The sequence below is a fragment of the Varanus komodoensis genome, unplaced genomic scaffold (assembly GCF_004798865.1).
Source record: "Varanus komodoensis strain SLA01 unplaced genomic scaffold, ASM479886v1 scaffold30, whole genome shotgun sequence".
NCBI classification, from domain to species: domain Eukaryota; kingdom Metazoa; phylum Chordata; class Lepidosauria; order Squamata; family Varanidae; genus Varanus; species Varanus komodoensis.
The window spans coordinates 2,701,693-2,714,022 of record NW_025335762.1 but is presented as its reverse complement, the minus strand read 5'-3'; the positions used below and the strand labels follow the sequence as shown (position 1 = coordinate 2,714,022).

The following is a 12,330-nucleotide window of genomic DNA, read 5'->3' as shown; positions in this document are numbered from 1 at the left end:
ATTCCAAATTTGCCAGAACTCCTTAGGCATATTGCTATGTCTTCATCTGTAACAGCTGGAAGAAACCACTCGGGGAAGCCATCACAATCTCTGCAACCAAACAGGAAGATCGCTGGCAAAATGAAGAGACGAAGGTGGTCTTGGGTTAACCAGCCACACTGCAAGAAAAAACTGCAACAACTTTTTCCGTTGTTGGACGTCGTTGCTACCTTGGAAATCACGGGCAGAGTGGTGAGCTTGGAAATAGGAAGTTTCCTTCAGATCCATTGATGCATCAATGCCAACTCCAGCAAGGTAGTTTAAACTGCAGACAATTATATTGGGAGTTTTTTGCACATAGAAGCAAGAACTTCACTAAGATGTAATTTTCTTCTTTATACTGGCAATCAGTCAAGGGACATACAGCATAACCTAGTATTTCTGCACCTGGACCACATGGCCCAAGCACCAGTATTTTCCAGGTGCCCATGAGATTCAACATCATGCACAAATGCACACATGCACAGTGATCACACCCAACATAAGACAGACACTGACGGATTTGAACCTCCAATATTCATTAACCAGGCTTGGAGAAACAGCATCACAGTGGAGATGTCAAAAGCAAACACACACACTCTAACAGAGTAGCGTTATTCTAACCAGGTTACAAATTTCCCACTGGGCTCCTTCCAGTCATTTCTCTCCAGCCTAACCTAACTTGCTCGTGCGCAAGTACCAGCAGCTTCATCTTTCAACCAGCATCCAAGGTCCAGGGAGCTGCTCTTCAGGGCAGTGCTGTTCTCAAAGAAGCAATTATCTAAAAAGGCTTTGGGCCAACCTTCTGCTTGTTCAAAGCCAGGCATTCTGCGGGATGGCTGGTACCCACTCCGGCCTTGCAACACTTATGGTGAATGTCCTTGTCCTACCGGCGAGCTACTGTAGGGACAGTTTCCTGGTTGTGATCAGAATTAAATACTAGACTCACTCGATGGACCGCGGGTCTCATTCAGCAAAGCCATTTTTACATTGGTATGTTGCACTTGGTGGTGTCATACGATAGTACCTACCTTGTCATTGTTTCAATGGCAGGTCAGTGTGTTTGTTTCCTTGAGACAAAGTTGTATGAAAACAGTCTCGTCGTTACTGTTTTCAGAATGTAGGTTCCAATATCTCAGTAATGTAGCTTCTGCAGTTTTGCTGCCGTACCCCTCTGCTACTGGCTATTTAGAACCTTACTGGGGGCTGCATGCAGGGGGTTTTTTTGCACACAACTGGATTCCCCCCGTGACCCTCTATTTGGAATGTATCCAGAACTGCTGGACCTCAAGAACAATTAATTGTCTGACCACAGACTGATATTTAAGTGGCAATGAGGAAAAGGCAGTGTTAGAACAGCAGAACGAGAAAACGTAAGAGTGCACAGTCCTATTTCTTGCAACAGGAATCTGCAACAGAACATAAAACTTGCACAGAAGTGTTTTTCCAATAATTGTTCTGGGTATTTCCAGGTCTCTGCTGAGCAGTTGAGCATGGAGTAATCCCATCGGGTGGCAGAGGAAGCATGCAAATATGCTGCATGTTTAATCATGAGAACAATGGCTTCAGAATTCTGCAATTCAACATGCAGCAACTTCTGGCTGCTTTAGAAATACCACGTTGACTAGCGGCTCACGCTCACAGCCTGCACTGGAACTCTGCTTGTCCGGATGCAAAATTTCTGAAATATCAATAGGAATAAATGCATGCCCACTGTTCACACTCATCCAACCCTAGAGGGAAGGCGTGTATCACCAATATTCAGTCTTTTTGTCTGTTTTCTGCATTCAGAGGTGGCCGTGGAGCAGTGATGAACTCCCTCCTTATAAACATTTGGAAAAACTGCTTAAGGATCACTTCCAAGTCCTCCCTCAGATGGCCCAAAAGACTATGCCCCCACCTGCTGCTGGGATTATGGGAGTGAGCATTTTGCTCTTATAAACCCTAAAATGTGGCGCAGCATGAAGAGTGAATTCTCTACAGAGAAAATGCAAGCATGGGGCACATCCTTTACATACATACATATATATTATATTTCACATAGAAATCTGGCATAATATCTTAGAGAAGCTTTACAGAGAATCAACAACCAAAGCTGCACCCACGCCATCCCATTAGCTACCATTTCACTAATATCCCTAACTTTCTTTCACTCTTCCATTTCCTATCCAGGGAGACTGGAGCAGTGGTGGAAAAAGAGGTGTTATAGCTGTGGAAGGGACCATGAGATGCTGCTCCAGGGACACTGGAACTAGGCAAGCGACACTTGTGTTTGGCATCGGCTACCCCTAGGACAGGGGTGGCACGGGCAGGAAAATCACAGACACGCTGCGTCCCACAACTGAATTTCTGGAGGCAGCTTTGGCAGAGTGGAAAGTTCAGCCATTCCCGTCTGAAGCTGCTTAGGCCCAAGAAAGGGCGGCTTGGTGCTTGTGCTATGCAGACTTTTGCCGTTCTAAAGTGCCCCAGATGTGCCAAGCTAACTGAAAAAGCCATTTGCCTGGTGCAGCGCCAGCCCTGCTCCCAAGATCGCCACTCCCATCTTCCACTGCTGCACATGCACTCGGTTTTGCAGAGGAAACTTCCTTTCCTGGGTGTGTCTCAACTGGCTGAATTCTGGCGGCTTGAGACGGCACGAGGGGGAAAAGGCCTGACAGCCAGTGGAAAGAGACCCAGGGGGCCTTCTGGCAGTTGTGCAGGAGGGGTGCTGGGAGGGCAGCTTCGGGGTGGCAGCCCCAGCTCCACCGCCTGTGCTCAGGCACACTTAGGATGGGGAGTAGACAGCTGTGACGGTGGTGCCCCCTGCTGGGCCCTGGTAGCGCTGGCGGGCGTGCTTCTCGCAGTACATCTCTTCTCCAACCCAGAAGTGACCGCGCATCTTCAAGTTGAGCCCACAGTCAGTGCAGGTGTAGCAGGAGGGGTGGCGGTAGCGGTTCTCTTGGATTCGGACTGCCTGGGTCCTGCGAAAGGCACAACAGAGGATGCAGCCAGTGAAAAGGGGCTAGCAGTCATCTAGAAGTCAAGGAGTAATCTATAGATCCTCCCTATAAATGTTAATAGCACCTGGTGAGGATTCTGTAACTGGATACCCTGGTAAATCTTGGCTTTGGCATTCTAAAACCAAGTTTCTAGTTCTCAGGATTGCGGAAGGTATTCTGGGAGCAAGTGGGCATTGCAGGACAAAGGTACAAAAGTCGTCCTTGTCCGTACAGTGACTTTCTAACAATGGCTTTCGGTCTGTCGTCATCCTCAGTCTTGGATGCCACAACAATTTATACAAAGAAAATTTGTTCATAAACACATGCAATGCACATTATTCTGTGCACCAGCCTTCAATCCTCCAAAGAATCCTTTTATCTCTCTAGCTTAACTCCAGAACACCATTCAGCTCAAAATCGATCCCCATGTCCTACCCTAAATGCAATCTCACAGCCTACCTTTCAAATAGTTTTGTAACATAATAATATCCCTTTGCAGCACAGATGGGGAACCCATGCCCCCCCCCCCCGATGTTGCTGGACATCCCATCCATCTCTGAACATTGACCATACTGCCTGGGGTTCATGGGAGCAGCAGTCCAGCTTTCTGGAGGCCACCAAGTCCTCCAATTCCTGACTGAAAGTCTAAAGTGCAGCACCTTTGCTCCTGTTCTGTTGCTATCCAAGAACAGGAAGTGTCCCAGCAGTGAGTTAAGCACATGCTTAAACCTTTCTTAAACTTTTCAGTCACTGTGAAATTAATGGTACTTAGAGGTATTAAGACTTAAAATACAGTGGTGTTTACAGAGCAATTAAAACAAAATTGCAGGGTTTTTGTTGCTCTTTTAAGGCCCACAGATGTATTACATCATCGGCTTTTGACTTTGGGAGTCCACTACAGCAGAGCAGGAACTGCTGTCCTCAATGGATGGGAACCTTGCACCTTCCTGCCAGCTGGGGATAACAGCCTCGGCCTCTGACAGTTCTAATTCGCAAAAGCTTATGTCATAACAAATGCATTAATCCAGAGGTAGAGGACCTATGGCCCCCCAGACGCTGACTGGGCCTGATGGGGGCTGGAGTCCAGGGACATCTGGTGTGCCACAGGTTCTTCATCCCCATACTGGTCTTTAAGGTGCCATAACAGATTCGGTCCCCATAATCCCACCCAAACCAGGTGGCCACCAGGTGTGATGCTCGGTGCTAAAACTGGCCAACCGGGACAGAGAAATACACCTGACTTTAGATGGAGCTGCACTCCCCCAAATGACCCAGTGAGCAGTGTGGGTGCACTCACAGCCTGTGCTCACTAAAGGAGCTCAGGCAGCGTCAATGCCCAGCCTACTTTTACCCATGTATGCTAATACGTCGACAGTGGTCCCACCTGGAGATGGAGGGCGTTGCCTCATCCATTCTCGAGCTGCTGACCTCCATGCCTGACTAATGTAACGAGCCCTACACGCAGCTGCCTTATAAGATGCTTTGCAATCTTCAGCCCAGGCAGATGGAGCCCCCCAGGTATTGGTGGAGCTGGGCAGTCTGACCATATCGACACGTGATACTGTCCCAGCTCTACTGGTGACCAGTGCATTTGGTGGTGGGTGGACTGCAACACCCAGAATTCCCAGGCAATGGCTCTGCTGGATGGGAATTCGGGGAACAGTGGTCCAAATGCCTCTGAAGGCCACCAGGTTGGGGGACGCTGCTTCAAATGGTGTGGGGCCAAGTGACTTGAAAAGGTATACTTTTGCATTGCTTTTTATCCTCTCTGCCCCCGGAAAGTGTTCGCCCTTAAATTCAGCCTGAAATAATTTTAACGAAATAAAACAGGTAAACGTTACGACTTTGGGGCGATCCTTCAGGAACTGTCTCCATTCCAATTGCCTGGGTGACCGGCGCTTTGTGGGCCCCGGAGGGTCGATCCAGCCTCTCCCCAGCAGGTGGCAACAGGGAGCCAGCCATCTTACCGGGCTGGACTCTCCAAGTGCATAGCACTGAGTGCCAATTGTCTATGCCCCAGTCTCCAGACTGGCAATCTTGATTAGCCATCTAGGTGACCACTATCCCCTCCAGGCAGACTTCTATCCCGCTCCGTTTGCAGGAGCACCAACCCTTCCGCCCCGTCCCCACCTCCCAGACAGCAGCGGGACTCACGTGATGCTGGTGCCGCATTTCTCACACACATGCAGCTTCTGGGAACCGCCAGCCACAGAGCTGCTGACCGGTTTGTGCGCGCTGGGAGTCAGCTGGCTGGGGAAGGGACTGGCGGTGCCCTCTGCCAAAGCAAGGAAGAGGCCTTGTCAGGAATCCGGCAGGGCTTTCAACAGACGGTAGAGCACATGCAAGTCCATGTGGATCCCCTGAATGAGTTCAGGGATATTTGCTCCCAGGCAAGTGTGTATTTATAGAAGTGCAGCCTTAAGAAAGACACTGAAATAACATTCTCATGGTACCCAAATCCCTCACTATTCAGAGCTTTTTAGTCAAAACTGAATTACTGAATGGAAGTGTGAGATGTATAAATAATAAAAAGGTGAGGTGTGATCAAGGTGTACAAAATTATAAAGGTAGGGAAAGTGGATAAAGGAGACACTTTTTCTCCTCTCTCATAATCCCCAGGGTTATCTCACGGACAGACTGAAGGAAGAATTTCTTCCTGCAGAATTTCCTGCAGAATATCTTCCTGCCAAGGAATTCACTTGCACAAGGAGTAGTGACGGCTACCAGCCTGGATGCCTTTACAGGGGATTAGCCAATTTCTGGAAGAGGAAGGCTATCAATAGCTACTAGTCTTAATGGCTAGATTGTACCCCCAGTATCGGAAGCAGAAATGTCTATGTATACTCATTGCAGGGGAACATGGGTATGGGTTTCCCGCAGGCAGCTGGGCCAGTTGGACCCTTGGCTTGACCCAGCATGGCTCTTCTTATGTTCTTAATATGAATTACTGCATTTCCATTCTTCTTCTGCAATCAGCCATGCTTGTTTACAAAAATTCAAAAGGCAAAAATCATAAGGAAATGGAAACAGGGTAAAATCTTAACAACATGGTAGCTTAAAAGCCAAATTAAAATGCTATGACTTGACCTCCTTCCTGAATGTTAAGAGTACAAGGACAAGTCCTAAGTTCAGGGAAAATGTCTTCTAGGGTTTAGGAGCAAAATAGGAGAAAGTGCTTTCCCTATTAAGTCACCTATTTGTGATTAGAAGGAAAAGGTCATCTTTAATGTGTTTTTTTTAATTCCTCTTTTTTCTAAGATAACAGAACCACGTCAGACTTGGTCATAAAGGCTTCGGCAAGGGGCGGCAGAGAAATGTTCTAATAATAATAATAATAATAATAATAATAATAATAATAATAATGACACGCACCACCTCCACTGCATTTACCCTACCACCACCTCAAAAAAAAAGTGTCAAAACAACAGCATGGTACAGAATGAGATAATCAGCAACATGAGGAAATGGCATAGGGGATGTTTCATGATGGTGGATACACTTATGCTCACTGTTCTCCTTCATGCATGCATGTTATTTTCACCCACCCCACCCACCTTTCCCCTCACCTTTCTCATCCAACTCCAGAGCCACCTGGAGCAAGCGGAAAGTGCTCGACTGCCGTGGAGGGGCCCTGGCTTCGCGGTTTTCCTGTATCATCTTGTAGACCTCAGAGTCTCCTTCCAAACGATGCATGGTTGGCTCTGAATCCACACTGAGGAGAAAGAGCAGGTGCAGTCAGGACTTGGGAAGAGGAAAAATACTTGAAGCTTTTGATCCAGGAGGACAGGACAAACCAGTCTTCCTTCATGAGCATCATTCTGCAGAGCTTGGCAAAAGAAAAAAGAAAAGAAGACAGAACTCTGGGAGCTGCAGGGAACAGACGCCCAGTGCACTGTCATTCCAAGACAGGTGCCACAGATGAAGGCGGTGAAACTGTCGAAGTCTTGTCCCGTGCCAGGGTGAGTGGCGAAGCAAGCCAGGTCTGCGAAGTACCTGGTTCCAGGTAAGGGAAAACTTTAGAAAGGGTCCATTATCCACCCACAAATTATCCATTCCCAAATTCAAAGAAGCACCGCACTCCTCTTTGTCTACGAAACAAGAACTTCCAACTTCCTCAAGCCTCTTTTCCATTTCCTTAATCCACAAGTGAAGAAGTGAGTTGAGATTTGTGATGCAAGAGGAGACACCTACATGGAAACCTAACCGTGAGGTTGCCCCGAGTGATGAAGCAAACACCACCAGCCCAGAGAGAGAGGGGCTGATCTCCTGACCGTGTCCGTCAACGTCTGATCAAGCAGTACAACTCCAGGAAAAGGATCACGCAGAGACTATACCCGTAAGACAGTGCTGAGAGCCTTCTCCTCTTGCCACGAAAGTACTACAACTGCAAGGACCAACCCTGTCAACAATGATTAATCCTTCAGCCCTTTCACCTGAATGCTTCACTTCCCCTCTCTCTCCGAGGACGCAGGTAGGACACTCCCTACATGACAGTCAGACGCCTTTTGGCTGAGTGGCAGCTTTGAATCAACCCTTTCCCTGCTCTGTGGAAACAGAAATTGCTCCAACTGGGCCCTACACAGTGCCAGTCGCCCATGCAGAAAGTCCCAACACAACATGAAAGAAGGGACGGTTACAGGAGAAGGTTAACGTTTCCTTCAGCTTCAAAATGGGCCAACCCGACGCAGCTCTTCTCCCAGACCTAACCTGACTCTAACCCCACCCAAGGAAGGCAAGGAATCAGTCAAAGGAATAGCAAGTTCATCAAGTAACCTGCATTATGAGAATTTGCAGGTTAGGAAAGGGCTATTGCTGGCTAAAGCTGCTTCCAGTGGCTTTGAACACACTGCTTCCTTGCTGGAAAAGCAGGGGATAAGTGAAATGACTCAATAACATAATTATCTGAGCCCTAATTACAGGGCTGTCTGATTTTGATGGGTCCTTTTGCTCTGCCCCCAACATCTGGGGCTGCGATTCTGGCAGGCTGCTTGCCTGTAGCGGTCATTCTTCGTGTGTTCCTCTCTGCATTCACAGATGGTCTTGCTGGAATTGAGGGAAATGGTGGGAGCCCCTCCCTTTTATATGGATGCTGGGGATGGGGTCCTGCCAAAACACTCTTAGCTACTGGAGACTCCTGGCAGCAGGTGCCCCGCAGGCCCATATGCATGTTGCAGAGAGGCCACAAAGAAGAACATGGAGGTTTGGGGGCTGAAATGGCTGTCCTCAATTCTCTGGTGGCAAAACAGAGCACCCCTACTCTGATCGGAAAGAGACCTTTAGGTGTCCCAGCCAGGGGAAGTTCTTTTGTCTCTTGCTACAGCTGTTGAGTGGAGGTACTAGGAATTTTATCTTTTACATCTAGCTATTTCCTTGCATGGAAGACAAGGCAGTTTTTGTCTAACCCTCCTCTTGTTCTCCCTTTTAATCTCATAACAACAGCCCTGTGGGGTAGGTTAGGCTAAGAGTTAGTGACTGGCCCAAAGTTACCCAGGGAGCTTCATGGTCCAGTGGGGAACAGATCCTGAATCTCCAGAGTCCCAGCTACACTGGCTCTTTGGGACCTCTTGTATTCTGAGATGATTCTCACGAATTTTACCTTGTACAAATCACTTGATTTTGTAAAAATCACATTACAGCTACATGGTTTTATATTGTTAATTTATAGTATTTTAATTGATTTATTTGTAAGCCGCCCCGAGGCTTCGGCAAATGGGGCGGCATAGAAATTTTCTAAATAAATAAAATAAACAAATGGTTGTTGTGCATACAGTTGAACAAATTTTACCAGCACTTAAAACTGCAGGCCGCCAACCCACCCACCCCCACCCAGGCCACCCCCACCCAGGCATGGAAACAGGCATGCAAAGGAGTTCAGCTCAAACGAATTTCCCTGCGTTGTGATATCCCTGGCTAGTTCTCTCAGGTGATCATGTAGAAGGCAGAGAAGCGTGTTTCTTTCAGAGCACACATGCCTTGGCTCCGCCCATGTACAACAATCCCCACCTGTCCCTTCCTGCCAACACCACAGGAGTCCCATGGGTAAGGCCAACAGAGTCTATGCAACTCACGTGACAGGAGTCACTGCAGAACGATGGAAAAATGGTTCTTGATTAGCACCGCCTTTGCCAGCTTCCTGGGGCTTGGATTAATTACATAAACAATGAACTGAATGCACAAAAAGCTGCCGCCTGGGCATGTCCTTCAGGAAGACAAGTGCTGCTTCTAGGTGGGAAGGGAGGGAGCCACCCTGCTGAGTCTGTGCTTCTTTCCCCAGCTCCAGCAGTAGAAATATTCTACAGATTCACCCTAAATCCTGCCTAGATGAATGTGTTTGCTTCAAGGCTGCCACCACCAAGCTGTGCCAAGATCTGTCTTGTGTAGTCAAAAAAGGAGACACTGGTCCTCCCCTTAAGGCGTGCAAGCTAGAAAAGACAAACAGACTGGCAAAGTGTACCAGGGAAGAGGAGCAGAGATTGGCCCCACACACTAGAACAAGCAGCGAGTTAACAGGCATGCCTGTCCAGACAGGGTCAGCCTGGTTCTCCTTTGCTGCTGCTATTCTGGATAAGATGGTGAAACTACCCAGTGGATTCTGTTCTTCTGGCCAATGGATGAGCACACAGCATGCTTCCCTTTGGTTCTAGGGCAATGGGAGGCTGGTGCCGAATGCTACTTTTGATGGGCGACCCTGTGGCTAAAAAGGAATGGGGCTTTTTAGTGGTGGCACCCTGGGTGTGGAATGCTCTCCCAAGAGATGCTCGCCAGGTACCTGTGCTGTGCTTTGTTTGCTGCCCAGTGAAGGCCTTTTCTTTCCCCCAGGCATTTTAGTCCTTTCATCTTTTTGGTTTTAAATGGATGATTGCATTTTTAGATTTTTACCTTGCTCCTGCTGGCTGGTCCTTTGGTATTTATTGCAGTTTTAAATGTGCCTCATTATGGTCTCATGCTATTGTGCTAATTTTGATTGTTTGAAATCTGTCTGGAGAGCTTAGCTATTGGGCATTACAGAAATATAATTAATATAAGCAAAGCTCCCTGCTGCTGCTCCTTCTCTGGCCAATGAACGGGACCAGGATGGTCTTTTCCTTGTTGTGACATCTTCCTGGGATGCAGAAGATGGGCCTTGTACCTCTGGCATAGAGGCAAGGGCCAAAAAGGCTTTCCCTCACCCATGGATCTCTCATATCTTGTCTGGCTTAGCAGTTTCACAAACAATTTCTTTAATCTTCACAAACGATCCAACTGCAGGATTATTTTTCCCATACTGCAGGTAAGGGCTGTGAGAAAAAGATGAACGAAGAGGCACGAGATGCAGTGAAGTTTCATATGCAGCCCTGTTAAACTATGGAACTGACTTCCATGAGTCAAAGTGATGTCCACCTATTTGGATGCTTTTAAAAGGGGATTGCAGAGGTGGCGCCCATTTCTGGCAATCCACTGGGAAAACTCACACTTGGAATGAGAACTAGATGGAGAAGGAGAGGGGTTGGAATGGTCCATGGAAACATCAAGCTTAATGAGCGAGGTTTGTCAGACAGCCTCCAAGTTATTGGTCTGCCTCAGGTTTGGAGGGAAAGCAGTGTTAACAAGGGTCTGAGGAAGAGGAGTGTGAATTCATTAACCCAGTGAGCCAGAGTCAAGCCAAATGAGCGACCCAATTAAGTAATGTCCAATGTTCCTGCTATCTGGCCCACAAGCTGCACAAACATCCCTGAGAGTCAAGCCAAGCTTTCAGGATAGGAAGGGAGTGTAACGGAAAGCTGTCAGGAATTCTTGGAATCAGCTCTCTGTAAGGGCAAGAGTTTCTCCCAGAAACTGGAGGGAATGTTACTTTGATTGATGTTGCTTGGGAAGAATCTATTGCTTGATGTTGCTTGAAATTGATGTTTGAAGGACTGATGACTGAGGGGATGTTACTTTGATTGATGTCGCTTGGGAAGAATCTCCTTATGAAGCACCCAGTATCACAAAACCCCTGCCTAGCTCAGATAAAAGGCTGTATTTCAAAAGTCTCTTAGAAAAATCTACTAGGAAAAGTCTACTACTTTAGATCTACTAGGAAAAGACAAGGGCAGAGATGTGCCCACATCAGGGATTAGATAAATTCACGGTGGATAAAGCTATCGATGGCCATTAGTCCCAATAACTAGCTCAGTATCAGAGGAAGAGGAAGAGAAGGATGCTGTTGCAATCCTGACCTGCTTGTGCACTTATTTATTTGGGATATTTCTAGGCCGCCCATCACTCCGCGTCTCTGGATGGCTCACAACTTCCCAAGAGCAGCTGGGTGCCCTCTCTGCGAACAGAATGCAGGCTTGGATGGAGGTTTGGTCTGATCCAGCATGGCTCCTCCTAGGTCCTTAATAACTTGCCAAACATTTCCTGGTGAGTCGATGAGTGCTGTGCCTTAAATCAAGGACTCCTTGAGCCTGTCACTTGACAATGCTGACTGAGCTAGGCAGATTACCTGTAACTGCGGCTGAGGGAAGCCGAGCGCCTGTCTTGCTCCTTCCTGCTCTCCCAAGGGGTGGAGAGGGAATAGGCTCCTGAAGATGGAGAGCCATTTACTGGAGGCAGAACAGTAACTGGAAAGGCACTGGTGTGGCTGAAGCTCCTTTGTTCCTGCAGCCAAGAGAGAAAAAGAGGAAGGGGAGGATATAAAGACACTACACAAGAAAGGAGAAGCAGAACACCCTTTTGCGGGGGGCGGGGGGAGCAAATGCATCCAATCTGTTTACACTGGCAGAAGCAAAAACGCACTTTTGATTTGCAGTTTTCATCTACGGTGCTCAACTTCCCACAGCGCAGGTACAGAGAAATTAGCCCACTGCTCCCATATATCTCCTCCACTCCTGAGCACACGTACACACAATTTCTTCAAGTGCAACCAATTCCTTACGGAACCCCTTCACCAAACCTTGCAAAACTATCAACGGTGTGCATTTCATTCAGCAAACAATGTACTGCTAAGATGAACAGAGTGTGTCTTTCATGTCAGCATGGAAATGTCAGTGGCAATCTCTTCCCGTGTTATGCTATGTATACCAGAAACAAACTGTTACCCTCTGTGTGTGTGTTTTAAAGTTTTTCTTTAGTTCAGCTTATTGCTAGTTTTAACTAAATACATTGCAGCGGGGAGTGGCAATACCGAAAAAAATGTCCTTATTTTGTAACATTTGGGGAGGCAAGTCTTCAGAATCCCGAGAAACAGAAACTAGATGCCTTGGCTCTTTGCAGAGCTGCTTCAGAGCCAATGCAATCTGGCTGCTTGCCTTGCAGCAGGGATGCTTGGTTTCAAACCCCATCTTTGCCACAGACGCAGCGGTAGCCTCAG

The 12,330-nt window shown here is 47.6% G+C and overlaps 1 protein-coding gene across 2 annotated transcripts in view; it reads right to left on the bottom strand.

Annotated features, from left to right (window-relative positions):
• Positions 1-537: 537 nt before the first annotated feature.
• Positions 538-12,330, bottom strand: part of PDLIM2 (PDZ and LIM domain 2) — a 58,995-nt gene continuing 47,202 nt past the window's right edge. For both annotated transcript variants that reach the window (XM_044437495.1, XM_044437494.1), the window contains exons 7-10: positions 11,464-11,618; positions 6,563-6,708; positions 5,151-5,271; positions 538-2,978 (exon numbers count right to left, since the gene is read on the bottom strand). In XM_044437495.1, the coding sequence (XP_044293430.1) occupies positions 2,783-2,978; positions 5,151-5,271; positions 6,563-6,708; positions 11,464-11,618 (618 nt within the window). In that variant the 3' untranslated portion in view covers positions 538-2,782. The remainder of the gene's footprint in view (positions 2,979-5,150; positions 5,272-6,562; positions 6,709-11,463; positions 11,619-12,330) is intronic.